This window comes from Scyliorhinus torazame, chromosome 21 (genome assembly GCF_047496885.1).
Source record: "Scyliorhinus torazame isolate Kashiwa2021f chromosome 21, sScyTor2.1, whole genome shotgun sequence".
Taxonomy (NCBI): Eukaryota; Metazoa; Chordata; class Chondrichthyes; order Carcharhiniformes; family Scyliorhinidae; genus Scyliorhinus; species Scyliorhinus torazame.
The window spans coordinates 86,340,157-86,361,365 of record NC_092727.1 but is presented as its reverse complement, the minus strand read 5'-3'; the positions used below and the strand labels follow the sequence as shown (position 1 = coordinate 86,361,365).

The following is a 21,209-nucleotide window of genomic DNA, read 5'->3' as shown; positions in this document are numbered from 1 at the left end:
ATAGAACATAAGAGCAGGGAGGTTATGATGGAGCTGTATAAAATGCTCATTAGGTCACAGCTGGAGCATTCCGTGCAGTTCTTATCGCCACACCAGAGAAAGGATGTGATTGCACTAGAAAGGGTGCAGAGGAGATTCACCAGTGTGTTTCCTGGGCTGGAGCTTTTCAGCTATGAAGAGAGGCTGCTTAGGCTAGGCTTGTTTTCCTTAGAGCAGAGAAGGTTGAGGGTGTGGGGGACTTGATTGAGGTGTACACAATTATGAGGGACATGGATGGGATCGATAAGACAAAACTTTTCCCCTTAGTAGAGGGTCAATACCAGGGGGCATTGATTTAAGATAAGGAGCAGGATATTTAGAGGGGATTTGAAGAAATGTTTTTTTCTTCCAGAGGGTGGTGGGAATCTGGAACTCAATGTCTAAAAGGGTCGTAGAGGTGGGAACCCGCACAACATTTAAGAAACATTTAGATGAGCACTTGGAACACCATGGCATACAAGGCTACGGACCAAGTGCTTGAAAATGGGATTAGAATAGATAGGAAGTTGATGGCCAGCACAGACCTGATGGGCTGAAGGGCCTTTTACTGTGCTGTTACGGCACTGCATCCCATCAGAATTTCAATCCACTTGTTCATACTCTATTGTGTAATTAAACACCTTTGGAAGTTATGTTGAACTCAATAGTTGTCTTTTATTCATGTTTAGCAAAGGTTTCCACCTCACCCTCAACAACAGCAGTAAGAATTCATAAAAGTGTAAAAGATTTCAAATATTTCCCACACTCCACTGGTATGTATGAACAGGGGTTAAGATAATAAATTCTCCTTGCAACAGAATGACTGTTCGACAAACTGGCACCTACTTTAAAAAGTGACATCTTTGCAGCCACACTCAGCTTCGATCTCGCATCCATCTTCTCATCCTCTGCAAAATGAAACAATGACCAGGGTTATTGAAGAGACAAACACATCAATGCGACACCAAACACACCTTTTTAAAAAAAAATGTGAGTGGAAACAAATTAGATCTGACTAATTAAGCTAGTTTTCCTTTTGTGCGGTAAGTTCAGGCTAAAACGTTTTAAACGTGTCCAGTGGTAGTGCATTACCAACACTCTAATTCCCTTGTTCATCTTTATTCACAAATCCAGGTTAGGGCTGACAACTCTTCCGGACTGGCTTGGAGACGGCAGGAATTGAAGATCAATCTCCAGGAGATCCACAGGGATCAGTCTTCATGCTAGCTCTGGTCAACATATAGAGCAATGAACTCCCTCCCGTAAAGTCACAGATTGTCACATATGCTGGCAACTGGACCATGACTTTTCAGACTAAAAAACTCTAAGACTTTGAGGAAAGATTCACGGAAGATCATTGTTCTCTGGAAGCCTACTTCAGAAAATGGGCATTTCGACCTAACATTGCCAAGACTGTCGTTCAACCTCCCACCTGTCAACTGGCCAGGGTTGGCAGTCCCAAAATTTCAACCTTCTGCGGAAAATCTGGATAACCCTCAGCCACTTAAGGATGGGCCAGGGAAGGTGTGGCCATTTGCTCCACAAAGTGTGGCCATCCGAGTCGGACCATCGCCACTATACTGAGCTCCTGCTCTGAGAGACCCAGCATCACAACTATTCAAATGTGTCAGCTGAAGCTGTTGAATGGATTGTTAACCTCCACTTTCAATGGTAACTGCTTTCCCAACCATACAAACAGAGTCAGCAAGCAAAGTTTTGCCAACAAGTGAAATCTCTTGAATTTGCCCTTGCTAATTTACCATTGAAAGTATGAGGTAACTCGCACAGTATTCATTGGGCTTAATAATAGCACAAGAAGCTCATTGTTTAGACTGCACCACCAACATTAACTTTACTCCGTGCATAAGCTCATGTTTTGGTTGACAGGAAATGAGGGATTACCCTTGGATACAATCCTTTGAATGAGACTGGAGAGAGGAAAGAAATCACTCGAGAGCAACAGAATTGTATAAAGGTTTGTCAAGTTCGCATGGCGACAACAGTGAATTAAAGAACGACAAAAGCAGGAAGGAGGGAGGTGCCTAAGTTACTAAGTTCACCTGTTCTCATGACAGCTCAACAATCTGAACGTTAATGTTAATGTTCCATCAATTTTGTTCTTACGGTTAAGAATAAGCAGGTGGTAGGTATTGATTGATTAACTGAGTGAGGGTCACCAATTTAAGACAGATGAGGAGGAATTTCTTCTCTCACAGGGTAGTGAATTAGTGAAATTCTTTATTGTCGGGGGCTGTAGCAGCTGAGTCATTAAGTATATTCAAGGCTGAGATGGACAGATTTTTAATCAGTAAGGGAATCAAGGGTTATGGGGATAAGTAGAATTGAGGATTATCAGTCATGTTCTTGTTGAATGGCAGGTCAGACTCGATGATGGGCCGAATGGTCTATTTCTGCTCCTACGCCTTATGGTCTGATTGTCTTTGACACATGTAAAAGGGACTTGTTGAGACAGTGGTGATGTCATTAGACTAGTAAACCCGAGATGCCGATAAACCAGAAATCCTGCTCGGGCCACTGATGGAACTTAATGCCCTCCAGGGGCAGTCTAATTAAAAAACACTTTTCCAATAAAGTCTAATATAGTTGAATAAAAACGAATAAAAACAGACTAATATAAATAGTTTGTTAATGAGTTTAACCTATTGAGTTATTGGTTTTTCAAAAGAATATGAAGATTGACACTGGAGTTCATTATCTCCCTTCGCAATGACATTTTCATTTGATTTGATGAATTTCTGTTGGAAATTTAGCTTTTTATTACAGTGCCCCTTTACGGGGCTGTTAATTAGTTCATTTGATTGTTAGTTCATTTGTTTATTTTATTAGTAAACTCAAAAGAATATCAAAATGGACTGCTGGTGACGAATGTGATATAAAATAGTTACTTTAGAGATATTAGTTAATGTAATGTAGAAATAAGCCACTTTGATTCTGGCAGATAGAGACAAAGGGATTTGAGACCGCATGGGGAAAGCAGGAAGAGGTGTGTCTACGAGAGTGATGCTGCATTGATAGGGGCCAGAGAAAGGGATTGGAAGTGAGCCAATCAGAATAGATCAAACAGGTCAGGAGGGATATAGGCTGACCTATGGGCGTCGAGTATGTGAAACTTGATACCATTTGAATTGATTTGCAGAGATCCCTTTGTCTCTTTGTTCATTCGCTTTCTGGGATGTAGGAGACTGGATGTCTCTTATGTTTCTGTGAAATGAATCAAGCTTGCAAGCTGAATAAAATAACTTCTTTTTACGTGCAAATCCATCTCGACTTTTATTGAGGCCAGACTGACGGAGAAAGAAATTTGGGAATCAACACTGGGACACTGGGGGTGTTGATAGGTAGGAGACAGAGATCTGTGATGCTGCATTCTATGAATAAACCTACTATCAGGAAAATAATCCGTGTTCACTGTCATACTTTATCATCTAGCTAGGATCCAATTAATGATTAACTCCTGTTTTATGTTTGACATGTTTCTTTTCAATCTCTGTCCCATGCAAGTAGCTAGATGACGTTTCTTTCTGGCCTGGACAAAGTAGACCGGGAGATACTGTTTCCATCCATGAAATGATTGAGAATGAGAGGGCACGGATTTAAAATAATTGGCAAAAGAAGCCAAAGCGATATGAGGAATAGCCTTTTCGCACAGCTAGTGGATGGGGTCTGGAATGCACTGCCTGAGAGTATGGTGGAGGCAGGTTCAATCGAGACATTCAAAAGAGAATCTGGAAAGGAAGAATGCACAGGGTTACGGGGAGTAGGTGGGGGGAATGGCAACCGGTGTACTGCTTATTCGAACAGCCGGTGCAGACACGATGGGCTGAATGGCCTCCATCTGCACAGAAACAATTCTATGATTCCTTATTAATGTAATGCAGTTAAGGGTCGGTCTAAACCCTCAAGTGAGGTTTTCCCATGTTTCTTTTTGTAATGTCCTATCAGTCTCTATCGAAGATGATATGCCAACAGAAGATGCAAGGGACCACAGATTTTTAGTCTAAATGCTCTCTAAGAAATAAACATCCATCGCTGATTCCTACAGTATCTGCACAACTCAGGTTGGCTGTTGCAATGATTTCTGCATCCTGGCTTATCTTATCACTGGGCATGAGAGAGAGATTTTGATCATTTCTGTCTGGGCATTAACCATTTCTTGGTTAACAAGAGTTAGGCCCTCCTGCTTTCTTTCTGTTTAATCTGTATTAATATCACATTTGCTATATTATCTCAACATATGCTGGAATGCAAATACGAGAATGTTTGCTCATTCAATGTTAATTAATACTTGCTGTCTGTGGAAGCTTGCTGTATGCAAATTGTCTGTCGTGTTTTCTATGTCGCAACAGTGACTATACCAGAGGCTGCAGCACTGCAGGAGCAGCTGTCTTGTGGCTGAGAATCCCTCTTAGCTGGCTATAATAATAACATTTATTCCTGTCACAAGTAGGTTTACATTAACACTGCAATGAAGCTACTGTGAAAATCCCCTAGTCACCACACTCTTGCGCCTGTTTGATACACTGAAGGAGAATTCAGAATGTCCAAGTCACCAAACAGCACTTCTCTTGGGACATGTGGGAGGAAACCGGAGTACCCGGAGGAAACCCACACAGACATGGGGAGAATGTGCAGACTCCGCACAGACAGTGACCCAAGCCGGTAATTGAACCTGTGTCCCTAGCGCTGTGAAGCAGCAGTGCTAACCACTGTGCTATCGTGCCACTTTGACAAAGAGTCACCTGGACTCGAAATGTTAGCTCTTTTCTCTCCTTACAGATGCTGCCAGACATACTGAGATTTGCCAGCATTTTTTTTTTTTAGTTTCAAATTCCAGCATCTGCTGGAATTTGCTATTATCCAGAAGCACGAAGGGACTTGGGATCCTTGTTCAAGATTCTATTAAGGCTAACGTGCAGGTTCAGTCGGCAGTTAGGAAGGCAAATGCAGAGTTAGCATTCATGTCAAGAGGGCTAGAATACAATAGCAGGGATGTACTTCTGAGGCTGTATAAAGCTCTGGTCAGACCTTATTTGGGGTATTGTGAGCAGTTTTGGGCACGGTATTTAAGAAAGGATGTGCTAGCCTTGGAAAGAGTCCAGAGAAGGTTCACAAGAATAATCCCTGGAATGAAGAGCTTGTCGTATGAGGAATGGTTGAGGACTCCGGATCTGTACTCGTTGGAGTTTAGAAGGATGAGGGGGGATCTTATTGAAACTTACAGGATACTGCGAGGCTTGATAGGGTGGAAGTGGAGAAGATGTTTCTATTTGTAGGAGAAAATAGAAGCAGAGGACACAATCTCAAACTAAAGGGACGATCCTTTAAAACAGAGATGAGGAGAAATTCCTTCAGCCAGAGGATGGTGAATCTATGGAACTCTTTGCTGCAGAAGGCTGTGGAGGCCAAATCACTGAATGTCTTAGGATAGATAGGTTCTTGATTAAAAAGGGGATCAGGGGTTATGGGGTATGGGTTATAGGGTAGGCAGGAGAATGGGGATGAGATAAATATCCGCCATGATTGAATGGCGGAGTAGATTCGATAGGCCGAGTTACCTAATTCTGCTCCTAGGTCTTATGCTCTTATGGAAAGAGGGAAGTGGGGTTCTTGAAGTGTCGTGTGTGTGTGTGTGTATGTGTGACTTTACTTCAAAATAGTCCATCCACTGTGAAGAGCTTTGAGATGCCCTGAGGTTGTGAAATGTAGTATGGTAATGAAATGTAATTCTTTTTAATATGATTCAAACTCCTTTGTATGTGTAGGTGTTGAATTCTGACAGAATAAAAGCAAGCATCATTTTGTTAAACCACTGCTATTAGATTACTCTATAGTTCAGTGGTACAGCACTGAATATAGAGCTGAGGCAGATTCCACATTCAGTATGTGCTGAGTGAGCTGATCCAAGCCTGGGCCTTAATTCGGCTCAGTGCATTCCTTAATTTAGGGAGGGATTCCTATTGCTGGCATCTGACATTATGGTATCAAGAAAAGAAGATTAGGCTCTACAATCCTGTCTCTCCTTCCACAGCTTGCCAACACTCAGAGTCCAGGCTCGTGTACAAAGTATCCGAGATCCAGCAAAGCTGGGACAGAACCATGGAGTGAATCAACCCCTCAGGGCAGGGGGCAAATGAGGAAAGGAAAGTTAAAATGCTCAGCAATGCACTAATGCTCACAACGTGGCATGAGTTTGGCGAAGAGGAACAAAAACGAAGAAAAGGAACAAAGGTGCCATGTTTTTGATGCATGTGACTGGCTTTCTACCTGAGGTCCAAACTCGGAAATCAGTCCATAGAATCATAGAATTTACAGTGCAGAAGGAGATCATTCGGCCCATCAAGTCTGCACCGGCCCTTGGAAAGAGCACCCCACTTAAGACCACACTTCTAACCTATCCCCGTAACCCCACCTAACCTTTTAGGGCACTAAGGACTATTTAGCATGGTCAATCCACCTAACCTGCACATCCTTAAACTGTGGGACGAAACCGGAGCACCCGGAGGAAACCCACGCAGGCACGGGGAGAACATCCGGACTCCGCACAGAAAGTGACCCAAGCCAGGAATCAACTGTGCTAACCACTGTGCTACCGGGCTCCCTTAAAGATTCATAATGTTTGTAACTGTCTGAAGGCCACTCTGCAATTACCTGCACGAATTTGCCCCAGTTTTCCAGATGTTTTACAAAGAATTTACATAACCAATATTTTAAGTGGATTACTTGTTGGTGGATGCACAGATGCGGTACTCACCCTCTGAGTTCCCCTTGCCTGCATTCAGCACTGCATTTCTGTAAAATAGTAAAGGAGAAAGAGAAACTGAGCTTCATTCACGAATACAAGCTGTACAGAAGGATGTTGAGGGATGAAACAAAACTCATACCTTTCCCCAACATAACATAATCTAAGTTTTAATAATTAAATCTTTGCGAACAAACTGTCTGTAGGTAAAGTAAAAAAATATGGAAATAGATTCTGTAGGTTTGGTAGCATCTGTGCAGAGAGAGAGATAAGAGTTAATAACATTTCACATCAGTGACCTTTCAACAGAACAGTTTGAGATGTAACAGGTTTTGAGCCAGGGGTGGGTGGAACCAGGACAAAAGGAAGATCTGTGATGGGTGACACTGTGCTGGAGTCTTGCACTCTTCCACCTCAGTTAGCAGTTTGCATTGTGCTCCTGGATTGTGTTATCACACGCTGCTTGCTCTGCACTTTTCCTTGTATGTTACATTTTTCAGAGATTTTTTAAAATTCATTCTTAGGATGTGGGTGTCGCTGGCTTGGCCAGCATTTGTTGCCCATTCCGAATTGCCCTTGAACTGAATGGCTTGCCAGGCCATTTCAGAGACGCATTTAAGTCAACCACATTGTTGTGGGTCAGGAGTATCATGTAGGCCATACCAGGTAAGGATGGCAGATTTTCTTCCCGAAGGGGACATTAGTGAACCAGATGGGTTTTTACAACAATCAACAACATGCAAATGAAAATCAACATTTATCTTGGTCCGAGGATGAATCACAACAGGCTATCTAGTCTCTTATCTTCATGAAGGGCAGGGATTAAAGATTTCTGACCTTTGCTGATGTTGAAAGTTCATTGAACCATTAACAACTAAATAAGAATATAGGAAGAGAGGTCGGGCTGTTCAGTCCCTTGAGCTTTTCTCCACTATTCAATTAAATCATGGCTGTTATGTGTTTCCATTCCATTTACACACTTTGTTCCACATCCTTTAATAGTCTTGCTCAACAAAAATTGATCAATCTCAGACTTGAAAATTTTCATGAACCCAGCGTTCACTTTTTTTCTTGGGGATTTTCCAAGGGCTTCGGTGACTTGGATAACCTACAGCAGGAGCCTCAAAGCGCTGGAGAAGGATCACGAGCGGTGCCTTCGCAAAACCCTCCGAATCCAGTGGCAAAAAAGGCAGTCCAACAACGGCGTCCTCTCGCAGGCCAATATGACAAATCTCGAGGCACTAATCACCCAAAATTAGCTTCACTGTGCGGGACATGTTGGTCGTATGTCTGACACCAACTCCACTGGGAACTCAGGTCACGGCAGTAGAATCCCAGGAGGGTCACAGAAATGCTTTAGCGATGTCCTCAAAGCATCGCTGGAGACATCAAATATCCCTGCGGACTCATGGAAGACCCCAGCTCGTGACCAATCAAAATGGAGAAGGTACAGCCCAGAACCCATCGAGAGACTTTTTTCAGGAACATTCTGAAGCAAAGTTGAGGTGTTGGAGGGACCACACAAACCCCCAAACAAAAATCATTGACCCAACCCTTCAAACATCACCAGCCTAGTGTGTGGCAGAGTGTGCAGGTTGCACAGTGGACTTGCCAGCCATCAGAACCCAGTGAAGTAAGTCATCCTCGATCCCGATGGACTGCCTAAGAATAATATACAACAAAAAGAGAAAATACTGGTCAACCTCAGCAGGTCTGACCGCATCTATGGAGAGAGAAGGGGGCTAACGTTTCTCGCCTGGATGACTCTTTGTCAAAGCTGGAATGATATATCTTGGAGAGGAGAGTTCCACATTTCTGATACCCATTGTGTGAACAGGATGCTTTCATTTCAGTCCTGATTAGACTCGCTCTAATTTTAAAATTGCAGCTATATCTACAGCATAGACTAATTGGAAAATGCGTTCTCTTTTCTGATTAACATTTTAGAAAATGGGCTGGCTTGAAGTGCCAGGTGGAGTGCCAAACTGGCATCAACCAGTCCTTGCTGGAAAGATTGCATTAAAATTGGGCCTTAACTGTTCCATGTAAATCAAGCCATGTAATCCCAATACAATTATTCAAGGAGTTATGTGTTCGTTGAGATGTCACAAACGCTCAGACTCACAATTGTTTCATTACATAACTACTCTCTCTCTCTCTAGTGCTTGCTTCATTGTAAGCAGTTGGGACAGGTTAGCTTGGAGGCGTGTTACAGCATGTGATGGATAAGTAGTTCAGTGTATCACTCAGCCTCACAGACTGGAAAGTTCCCAGTTCGCCTTCCAGGCAGTGCTGAGTAAGTTGCGTCAGTGTGATAGAAGTTGAGGTGCTATAGCTGCGTTCTAAATCCCTTGGACAGGGTGGGGACCAAAGGTCAGCTGGAGGTCCAGCTCATGGTCATTGTCCATTGGGGTGGCATAGGAGCACAGTGGGTAGCACTGTTGCTTCACAGCACCAGGGTCCCAGGTTCGATTCCCAGCTTGGGTCACTGTCTGTGCGGAGTCTGCACGTTCTCCCTGTGTCCGCGTGGATTTCCTCCAGGTGCTCCGGTTTCCTCCCACAAGTCGCAAAAACGATGCGCTGTTAGGTGAATTGGACATTCTGAATTCTCACTCTGTGTACCCGAACAGGCACCGGAATGTGGCAACTAGGGGCATTTCACAGTAACTTCATTGGGGTGTTAATGTAAGCCTACTTGTGACAATAAAGATTATTACAATTATTAGGGTAAAACGGTAGCACAGTGGGTAGCACTCTTGCTTCACAGCGCCGGGGTCCCAGGTTCAATTCCTGGCTTGGGTCACTGTCTGTGCGGAGTGGTCACCTTCTCTCTGTGTCTGCGTGCGTTTCCTCCGGGTGCTCCGGTTTCCTCCCACAAGTCCCGAAAGACGTGCTGTTAGGTGAATTGGACATTCTGAAGTCTCCCTCAGTGTACCCGAATAGGCGACGAGGGGGTTTTCACAGTAACGTCTTTGCAGTGTTAATGTAAGCCTACTTGTGACAGTAAAGATTATTATTATTATTACAGGAGCCTCTTGCCCATGTGTGCCTCACCGTTCAGTCACTGTGAGGGGCTGCGTCCTGAACCGATCAGATGTTTTGCGATTCAAGCCTGGGCTGATGTACCGCCGGGGTCTCCGCCGCACCTCCGAGCCAGGCACTGCTGCCAAATCGAGACTCAGTGCCATGTTAGCCTCATCATCACTAGTTCAGGAGAAAGAGACAGGGCAAGAGAGAAGAGAACAAAACATGGACAGCATGAAGGTAAATGAAAAGAAATTTGAAGTGTGAGAAAAATAAGAGTCAGAAGGAAGGAAGGGAGTGATTAACCCGACGGGATCTGCTGCATTAGTTTGAACATGAACAAAGTACAGCATCGACGTGACCCTTATTCTGGCAGTTGTGTGTGTATACTGAAGGTATCAGGTGGTTGAACAGAATTCAACATATACCCAAAGTTTAGGGCTCAGGCTCCATGAGTGGAAGAAGCCAAGCTCTGAATGGAAACAATCAATTGCATTGTTTAAAACTACCCACTGCTACATACCTCAGCAAAGCAGGACAAAGGGTCATTGAGTTGGAGTCTCCCAGTCATTCCTGTCTACCATTTCACTGTAACTTAAACCAAAGCTCTTGCACACCCACACTGCAGGAGTAAAATCACTGCGGGATCAAACACTCTCATTTAGAGTTCCATTCTGTTTACTGATCCCTCTTCCAAAAGTCCCACAGAGATTCTGCCCAGTTTGTAACTGAGGATGTCACTCGCTATGTTGTCGATTGTCACAACAGCTTCCCATTAACTCTTCTACATTTCATTCATTTTTTCTCTCCGCATTACTGAGCAGTGGTTGCATCTCCCTCGAAACAGGCACTTGAAAGAGACACGTATGACAAAAGGGCCGGTTTAGTTTGAAGATCGTATCACAAGTTGTTACCACCCCTTAAAGGGTCAGAACCTACATTGTGTCGGATTCCCCTCCTAACCTTGGAATATGAACTCCCTAAGTGACTAGTGGCAGACCTTCCTCCCAATGGAGGAACCCCCACAGGATATAAACCCCGACCTGGGAGCAGGTCTGGGAGTACACTCTGAGGGGAGTGGAGTAGAGAATTATTGTACTGTGGAGTAGTGGAATAAACCTTGTTGTATCCTGTCTATCTGGCTACGTGTGGAGTCCTGGTCTGTCATCACAACACAAGTGGTTCCTTGTGAAACTTTCTCTGAAGAGATTCCTGTCACACATTGGTAACAACCTGCTCTTCATTATTGTCTTCTCCACTATTGTCAGACAGACACCAGCACAAGGGGGAAACCACTAACAGAGAGGGAGGAGAAAATAAGAAGAGCAGATAAAAATGAAAGTGGAGGGAGGGATTTTTGTTCATGAATTGGACTTGGGCATCGCTGGTAGGGCCAGTAATTATCGCCCATCAACTAAATGGTTTCCGGGGCTATTTAAGAGTCAATCACATTGCTGTGGACCTGGAGTCACATGTAATCCAGACCAGGTAAGGTGGCAGGTTTCCTTCCCATTAGTGAACCAGATGGATTTTTTCGACAATCAATAATGGTTTAATCAGAATTTTAATTCCAGAATTTTTTAAAGCCAGATTTCACCAACTGTGGTGGAATTCGAACCCCAGGCCCCCACAGTAATTATTAGTCCAGTGACAATACCACTGCTTACTGTCTCCCTCTGCCTGGAGGGAGTGGCAGGGAACTTACAATGAACGTTTCACAGAAACCTTTCAGAACAAAGGGGTCCATTCTGATATTGCTTCTCTTGTGTCTCCTCCCCACCTGATCTCATCCAATCAGCGTATCCTTCTATTTCTTTCTTGCTTGTGTGTTTATTCAGATTTCTATTCAAGGCACCGGTACTATTTGCCTGAGCTATGCATTAGTGGGCTCCACATCCCAGCTACCCTTTGGTTAAAGAAACCACCTTATTGGATTATTCAGTGATTATTTTATATTTATATTTCCAAAGGTAGATTTGGACCTTTGGTTGGCACTTAAAATTGTCCCAGAAGTGAGACATGAGCTACTTTGGGCCTGGTGTCTTTGTTAGCATGACCTCTGTGAGTTGTATGGTCATAGGGACACCCCACAATGGCTGGCCAGGTAGCAGATGGAGGAGGACTGGCGCCCTGGGACAGTGAATCAACCAGCCCGGTCTTGATGGGGAAGGGGATAGTGACAGTGAGATCAGACCAATCATGGGTGTGAGGTGAGCCCTAGGATGGGAGCAGCCGGTCAGGGTCTTCTACTCACACTTTATCACATAAAAATCAGACAACGTATTGAGTTTGGTTCTGATCATGCATCTTCATGGAAAAGGAGAGAGAGAATGGGAAGGGAGCTTTCTTCCTGCATTATAGTTAACTAACATCAGTGAAAGGTTACCTTTTACCTCAACTTGAGCATCTCCAATTTTAAAACAAGTAACCTATGTCAGCTCTTACACTAGTCTCCAGTTAATTCTAAATCTGCTCAAAGACTTTTATTAAGAAGGCTGTACCTGCTAAAAAATAAGGGTCCACTGATACAACCTCCCTTACAGACCAATCCTCAAAATCCATTTTTCAAAGTTGCTGCAGATTAATAAGGCTGTTGTCTATGGGTTCTGGAATCTGTCAAGGGCTTGGATTACCATCTCTCCCAACTTTGTCAGCAGATTAATACCTCTTCCAGAACCAACAATATCACCTGGAGGCCAAGAGCCAGTATCAGTGAGCTGCAGTAATAGAGCATCAAGGATCTTGGGATAGAAGCTGGCCGGTGACTTTGTTCATGTTTAAAGATGCTTCTGAGTTGTATTTAGTAATTTCACACGTTTGAGTGTCTGTTACTTATCGCAACTCATGCTGAGATCCCTAAATATTAGCCACAGATGTTGCTAAGGTGACACCGCTTTAACTACCTGCAGTAATTTTAGTAGAAAATGCAGTGTCATAGTAATTTACGGCCAGAGGAGGCCATTTGGTCCATCGGGTTAATACCAGCCCCCTGCAGAGAAATCCAGTCAATCTCTCCCGTGCGATCTCCATAGCTCTGCACGTTTCAAATACCTTCAAATGCCCATTGGCACTTAACACAGACAAATGTACTTCACATGTGCGCATATTTACTGAACAAACATCTGTCACCATTCAGTAACCAAGGAAGTAAAGCACACACAGCAAAGAAGAAAAAAAACACTCGCACACTCTTCTTTACTGACAAGCACACAAAAAGAGGTTTTAAAAATCACATGCCAACACCATGCGTGTGAGTATCACGATCACGTGCCCAACCATAGTGTCCAGTACTCATTTTTTGTATGCTAATCAGAAATGCAATTGGTCACATTTGGACTCCCATTTGACCCTTATGTGTTAAATAGGCAACGTATTGAACAACACTCCCCATACTACATACCAGACTGCACCAAAGCACAATGCAACGCAGTTACAAGGCAATACTTGATTGATGGAACTGGCCTTCCCTTGTTATCAAAATTGGCCACAAAAGTTGCACTGAAAACTGGAATTTAGTTACTGAATAACCGAGCTCAGGAATGCTTTAACCCCAATGATTAAATACTTAGGAAAATACACAACTCCCCAATTACTATTACATTATGTCAGTGTGTTTAATGTCTTTAAGGCTGAACCAGGCTATGTTCTACATGGCAATTCGAACACCGAGCGGACAAAGCAGAAAAGCTCCTCTGGATTCATGCTCGGAATGGAAATGTCTTTTAGTAATTGGGTAAGTCAGGTGGAATGCAGAGCAAGCCTCAGCACCTACACTTTCTGTCCGCTGGAGCTGATGCTCTTTTCCATGAAGGTGCTGCGTAGACAACCCACGGAGACCCGCGTGTCCACCGTTCCCACCTCAGGGTGCTGTGTGCCACTGCTGTCATAACAGGAGACCTTCCGTACCACTGGCGGTTTGTGAACCATTGCCTGCAGAGGGAAGCTACCAGAAAAGTTCACAATCAGAGCTTTGCTGCGCCTCTGGAGAAGAGTTGCATAATATTTACGGGACAGAAACAAGCATGGGCTCAACACGTCTTTGCCTGTGTTGATGCTCCACGTGACCCTCCTCTCGCCCTACATTATTTAGTTCTATCAGCCTATCCTGCTATTCATTGTTTGCTGGTGTGTTTATCACACTCCCCTTTAAAAGCATTTACGTGATTTGTCTCAACTATTCCTTGTGGTGATACAATTCATATTCAAATCACACTCTGGGTAAACATGTTTCTCCTGAATTCCCAGTGGATTTATCAGTAACTAACTTATATCTGTGTCTCATAGTTTTAGATTTCTGCACAAGTCTTAACAATTTAAAACATAGGGCGCAATCTAATGGCCGCATTGCGCCCAACTCAGGGGGCACAATAATTAAATCACACCCGTAATGTTTCAGGCCTAAATGACCTTTCTACAGGACTGACTGATACACCATCAATAACACACGACGAGTGATGAATGTAACTGAGGCTTTAATACCCTAAACAGCAAGCCTCCTGCCTCTGGACCCGAACTGGGTCGGAGGCGGAGACTTGCCACCTTTATACATAAGCCTGAGGGGAGGAGCCACAGGCGGAGCCAGCCTGGACAAGCCAGGCATGGACAAGCATGCACAATACAATACAATACATATCATGCAATAACGTGGTTAACCACACTGACACAAGGCAGTAATTTAAAGAATTATACAGTTAGAAAGGCTGGGGGTGGGGGGAGAGAGAATAAAAGACCAGGGCAAAAGAGATGTGGACAAATTTGTCATGATGTAAGACAAAGGGAAGATTTAATGGTCCCATTAAGGAATGAAGAGTGCTAATAGTGGCAAAAGGTCAGATAGCAGAACATGTTAAGAGGAGTAATTTTGTTTTAAATTAGGAAGGGAAAGTGGTGGAGAGAAAATCAGTTACAGTTCCCACATCCTAATCATAATCTAGTGCTTATTGCTGGGAATTGTAACCCAGTGCTCCCTGCTGGAAACTGTAACCCAGTGCTCCCTGCTGGGTATTGTAACCCAGTGCTCCCTGCTGAGAATTGTAACCCAGCACGCTCTGCTGGGAATTGTAACCTAGTGCTCCCTGCTGGGTATTGTAACCCAGTGCTCCCTGCTGAGAATTGTAACCCAGCACGCTCTGCTGGGAATTGTAACCTAGTGCTCCCTGCTGGAAACTGTAACCCAGCGCACCCTGCTGGGTATTGTAACCCAGTGTTCCCTGCTGAGAATTGTAACCCAGCACGCTCTGCTGAGAATTGTAACCCAGCACGCTCTGCTGGGAATTGCAACCCAGTGCTCTCTGCTGGGAATTGTAACCCCGTGCTCTCTGCTGGGTATTGTAATCCAGTGTGCTCTGCTGGGAGTTGTAACCCAGTGTTCCTTGCTGGAAATTGTAACCCAGTGCTCTCTGCTGGGTATTGTAACCCAGTGCTCTCTGCTGGGTATTGTAACCCAGTGTTCCTTGCTGGGAATTGTGATACATGGTTCGCTGCTGGAAAGTGTAATCCAGTGTTCCTTGCTGGGAATTGTAGCCAATTGTAGCCCAGTGCTCCCTGCTGAAAGTGTAATCCAGTGTTCCTTGCTGGGAATTGTAACCCAGTGTTCCCTGCTGGGAATTGTAACCCCGTGCTCTCTGCTGGGTATTGTAATCCAGTGTGCTCTGCTGGGAATTGTAACCCAGTGTTCCCTGCTGGGAATTGTAACCCCGTGCTCTCTGCTGGGTATTGTAATCCAGTGTGCTCTGCTGGGAGTTGTAACCCAGTGTTCCTTGCTGGGAATTGTAACCCCGTGCTCTCTGCTGGGTATTGTAACCCAGTGTTCCTTGCTTGGAATTGTGATACATGGTTCGCTGCTGGAAAGTGTAATCCAGTGTTCCTTGCTGGGAATTGTAACCCAGTGCTCCCTGCTGGAAATTGTAATCCAAGGATCCCTGCTGGAAAGTGTAATCCAGTGTTCCTTGCTGGGAATTGTGATACATGGCTCGCTGCTGAAAAGTGTAATCCAGTGTTCCTTGCTGGGAATTGTAACCCAGTGCTCCCTGCTGGAAATTGTAATCCAAGGATCCCTTGGAAAGTGTAATCCAGTGTTCCTTGCTGGGAATTGTGATACATGGCTCGCTGCTGGAAAGTGTAATCCAGTGTTCCTTGCTGGGAATTGTAACCCAGTGCTCCCTGCTGTAAACTGTAACCCAGTGTTCCTTGCTGGGAATTGTGATACATGGTTCGCTGCTGGAAAGTGTAATCCAGTGTTCCTTGCTGGGAGTTGTAACCCAGGGCTCCCTGCTGAAAGTGTAATCCAGTGTTCCTTGCTGGGAATTGTAACCCAGTGTTCCCTGCTGGAAACTGTAACCCAGTGCTTCCTGCTGGGAGTTGTAACCCCGGGCTCCCTGCTGAAAGTGTAATCCAGTGTTCCTTGCTGGGAATTGTAACCCAGTGTTCCCTGCTGGAAACTGTAACCCAGTGTTCCTTGCTGGGAATTGTAGCCCAGTGCTCCCTGCTGGGTATTGTAACCTAGTGTTCCTTGCTGGGAATTGTAGCCCAGGGCTCCCTGCTGGAAAGTGTAATCCAGTGTTCCTTGCTGGGAATTGTGATACATGGCTCGCTGCTGGAAAGTGTAATCCAGTGTTCCTTGCTGGGAGTTGTAACCCAGGGCTCCTTGCTGGAAAGCTAATCCAGTGTTCCTTGCTAGGAATTGTAATCCAGTGTTCCTTGCTGGGAATTGTAACCCAGTGCTCCCTGCTGGGTATTGTAACCCAGTGCTCCCTGCTGTGAACTGTAACCCAGTGTTCCTTGCTGGGAATTGTGATGCATGCTCCCTGCTGGAAAGTGTAATCCAGTGTTCCTTGCTGGGGATTGTAACCCAGTGCTCCCTGCTGGAAAGTGTAATCCAGGGCTCCCTGCAGGAAAGTGTAATCCAGTGTTCCTTGCTGGGAATTATAGCCCAGTGCTCCCTGCTGGGTATTGTAACCCAGTGTTCCTTGCTGGGAATTATAGCCCGTGCTCCCTGCTGGAAATTGTAACCCAGTGTTCCTTGCTGGAAATTGTAACCCAGTGCTCCCTGCTGGGAATTGTAACCAATTGCTCCCTGCTGGAAATTGTAACCCAGTGATCTGTGCTGGTGACCATAACCCAGCATTCCTTTCTGGGAACAGTATCCCAGGTATTGGGCAGATTCTGGAAAATGTACTTATTGAACCCATAATTTAACTTTAGGCTCAGTGGGCAAACCTAGAGGGCTGGATCTACAAGGGGATGTTCTGCTCAGCAGCCTGGAAGAAAAATCAATCCCAATCCAAACACCTTTAAATAATGTTATCCCACAGTGATAAGACACTGGGAGCATCTTAACAACAGAGATTGGGGTTTCCGTCCCTTACTGGAAGTCCCACCCTTAAGAGCTGCCACTCAATCAGATTGGGGCAGGTAGGCAGCGATTGGGCTCCGGGTGGGAGGCAAGGCCGGGAGTGGGAATGCAGACTTGAGCTGGCCAGGCGGGGAGGCACAAAAGTAGGCGGGGCAGGCACATTCTTGTGGAGTGCGGGGCTACCTCTAATGATCACAGAGCACCCACGCAATGATGTAACCCCCTTTGCCACCACTCCCTCCCCACCCTCAATTCCCACCTTTTCACTGCCTTGGGTGAAAACAATCAGCCTTGTCCTCTGCCCAGCACATTATGGCAGTGGAGGAGGATTGAGGGCCTTGAGTGGGAAATAAATAAACGCAGATGGTTGGACTAGTGAGTGCCTTACTTGGATGAGAGTCACCCGTTAAGATGGCGAGCTAGCCAGCCAACATATTTTACGAACCCTCCCCCCACTCCCTGCTTCCAAAAACATGCCTGACGGGGACTGTAAGATCCAGTTGAGGAAGAAATAAGAGGGCTGAAAAATGGAGTGTCAGTGTAAGTGTAGGGTGGAAGGTGATGGATCAATTAGAAACACTGCAGATCGCCCAATAGTCAGGACTCTATATTTAGAACTCCGTGGAGTTGACCATATTTCATATTTTAATAAAGAATTTGGAAGCTTAGAAAAGTATTAAAGGTGATGAATTAGAACAGGGGTTTGATTTTGACCTCGGAAATTTGAACTCAAGGACTGTTTACTGGCTAGATCTTTTCTTGAATCAGGTCCACTTGATTTTTAATTTTATTTGGAGGATTTTACTTTAAACGAGTAAAGATTTTGTTGTACCATCCTGAATTTACTCATGTGAAGATAGCTGGCTAACAAGTGGTTAATGCCCACAGCCAATGGCTGCGATGTTCCATTATCCATTCCCCAGTCCTGCACTCACACATGTAAGAGTAATGTAAGCTCGATAACGAGGAACCTTTTAAACCGTCCCTCCTTACCTTCTCAATAATCCTCATTCCAGATCTTTTGAAATTAAGAATTAGTGGCAAGGGTAGTTTTATACAGAGTTCTCCCCCTTCCACCCCTCCACTGAATTTTGGATTAGAACCAGATATATAAAGCCACTAGGACATTAATCACCTGTGGCACCTACCCAACAACTCAAGCTGCACAGACATTACACATGGCTGGAAGAACGTCTTTGTGAAGTGTTAGCCCAGCACTGGTAGAAATGAAAGATTAACATTCCAATGAATTATATCACCTGCCCTTCACGATTAAACTCCAAGTAATGTATTGCTTGTCCAAATAGAAGGAAAAGCTGCATGATATTAAATATCATTGCACAACTAAAACGTTAAGATGATTTATGTGTGTAGAATTCTGTTGCACAAGGTTTATATTCCTTTGACAGACATCTGTCCTATATCAGTCTCGTTGAATGCAATAGGCTTTTCATTAGCCATATGATGGGAGACTTTAGTTGCTTCTCTGTGGACATTGCCGTGTAGGTTTCAAATGTAACAGAAAGAGGAAGGGAAAGAGAGAGTGAAGGTGAAAAGAGAGACAGAGTGAAAGGACAATGAGCGAAAGTCAATAGAGAAACAGCAGACCGAGAAAGAGATGTAGAGCGGGATTCTCTGTGACAAACAATGAAAAAGATGAAAACAGAGGAAGAGGGAGGCAGAGAAAGCGAGACAGAGACAAAGAGAGAGAAAGAAAGAGAGCAAGGCAGAGAGGCAAAGAGAGGGACAAGAATAGAGGGAGAGAGATACAGAGAGGAACAGGGTGCCAGAGGGAGGGACAAAGATAGAGAGAGCTATACAAAGAGGAACAGGGAGGCAGAGAGAGACACAGAAAAAGAGAAAGGCAGAGAGGGAGTGGGAGGGACAAAGATAGATAGAGAGATACAGAGAGGAAGAGAGAGGCAGATAGGAAGAGAGAGAGAGAAGAAAGAGGGATAAACAGACCAAAAGTCAATACTGTATTTAGAAGGAGCATGTGGTATTTGAATTTGTGTCTTTTACTGCTGGTCGGATATCCAAGGACATTTGTATTTTATTTAATTATTCTTTGGGATGTGAACATTGCTTGCAAGGTTAGCATTTATTTCACATAGCTCGTTGCTTATTTGAGAAGAAGTTGATCAATTTGAACCATTGCACTCTATGTGGTGGTAGCACTCCGCTAATGCAGTTAGTTATAGGATTTTAACCTTGTAACAAGGAAGCTTACAAGACCTGGAGATGTTGTTGTGCCCATCCCACTGTAACAGTCTGACTGCACAGTCTACAATCCCTTGCAACATCCTGCTCTTCCCAGTGATGCTTACTCCGTCTACCTCAGAAAGATAAAGTGCTGAATGAGCTCTGATGAAAATCAAGCCTGCAATTTACTAACCTCCAGTTCAATGTTCGGCCAATAGATCTAGCTGCATAAAATATTCTCTTGCAGACATGAAATCATCTGTCAGTAAAAGGAGAGCTCTATCCATTTAGGCCTACAAAAACCATGAGAGATAAATGGCAATGCTCTCCAAGAATATTCAACAGCACTGAGACACATCCCTCTGCAACTTAAACAATCAGTCATGCGTTAATTAAAAACACAAATACTAACCTCACCCGTGGAGGTAAACCTGTGATTTGGGTCTCAAGGACAGATCGCTGTGGGAGAGGCAGAGATTTTTCCACACCATCAGTCAAATTTTCTTTCCTACAACCATCAATCTCCTGAAAATACGAATCACGAAGCTTGTTCCCTGTTGTCCATTCTTCATTCCTGTACTTTTGGCTTTGGACATACGAGGAACTCTTCTTTTCTATGGCGTTCCCACTGGTTTTATGCAAGACGATTTCTTTTGGAATTTCAGTGTCCTTCATTCCCCGGAGTTTGAATGGTACGTGCAGAGTCGACTTACTCACAAAGCTCTCCAGTGCTTTGGATCTTTCTGGAAGAGAGTGTCTATTTTCCACAGGTTCATTTTCCTTTTTCTTTCGCAAGCATTTGGAAAGAACTATGGTATTTTCATCAAGGTTGCTAATTTTTTCAGCTAACCCTCGGTGTCGCTCAGCCTTGAGCCAGGCAATGCGTTCTGCCCTAGTTTCCATCACTTGGTTCTCTTCAGCATTCATGATATCTTTGACATCTGTGAGAAGGGTAGAAGGGTTGGATAGAAATTGATGTTGTAGTCGGCACAGAGAGCAATGGCAGTCAACCTCGTCACCAATGCCTGGGAGACTGGCACTCAAAAGACCCTTCTCCTCTCACTGTTAAATGAGAAATAGAACAGAAAATTTTAATAATAGACTTAGGCTGGAAAAAAAGCAATGAATCCTGAGGGTAGAGAGAAATGAGAGTGAACGTGTTTGAGGTACCCTCAATAATGACGCTTAGAGTGTAGACTGTAAAGAAGGCTTTAATAGATTAAGAACTATGCTAGAGCTGAGACATGTACTGACTGCTGCACAGCCCACAAGGCAGCCCCTTATTTTTGGCTCACCGATGGGTGGAGCCAGAGGCGGAGTCCCCAGGGTTCCAAGCCCGGTCTTAAAGGGGACATCACCTTACATGATGACAAGGCAGTAACCGTTCATCACAGTGTTATAACCCGCATGGGTCTGAAGGGGTAGGGATGATCCACTACCCTGTGGAGCTTTCAGAAGACAAGCTCCCCCATAAGGGGTGCTTGACTGGCCGACTCTATTTATACAAAAGCACAGTTCATGTGCTTTTGTATAAATAGAGTCGGCCAGTCAAGCACCGACTAGAAAAGACCCAGTAGGGAACTACTGTACATAGTAGTTAATGTGTTAAATAAAATAAGCTTTGTTTTTCGCTACAACTTGGTGTGGACTCCTTTCATTGCTCCTAACAAAACTGGAAATGAGGATAAAGACTGCTCCACTATTGACACTGCTCAGCCACCTCCCCATATCTCTTCGATATAGATTGGACATTTTTGTCAACATGTCTCTTTTCAGACAATTGGGCATGTTCGATGAGAGATTGGAAGATAAGGAGAGGGGAGATGGAAACAAAAGCTTGATCACATTCAG

At 44.4% G+C, this 21,209-nt stretch overlaps 2 protein-coding genes across 2 annotated transcripts in view; both read right to left on the bottom strand.

Moving 5' to 3' along the window:
* LOC140398386 (supervillin-like) overlaps positions 1-9,982 on the bottom strand; it is a 144,395-nt gene extending 134,413 nt beyond the window's left edge. The window contains 3 exon segments of the mRNA XM_072487015.1: positions 865-926; positions 6,791-6,828; positions 9,833-9,982. Of these exon segments, the coding sequence (XP_072343116.1) occupies positions 865-926; positions 6,791-6,828; positions 9,833-9,966 (234 nt within the window). The 5' untranslated portion in view covers positions 9,967-9,982.
* A 3,588-nt stretch (positions 9,983-13,570) lies between these two features.
* LOC140398062 (uncharacterized) overlaps positions 13,571-21,209 on the bottom strand; it is a 132,763-nt gene continuing 125,124 nt past the window's right edge. The window contains exons 2-3 of the mRNA XM_072486273.1: positions 19,771-20,420; positions 13,571-13,745 (exon numbers count right to left, since the gene is read on the bottom strand). Coding sequence (XP_072342374.1) covers positions 13,571-13,745; positions 19,771-20,285 — 690 coding nt within the window. The 5' untranslated portion in view covers positions 20,286-20,420. The remainder of the gene's footprint in view (positions 13,746-19,770; positions 20,421-21,209) is intronic.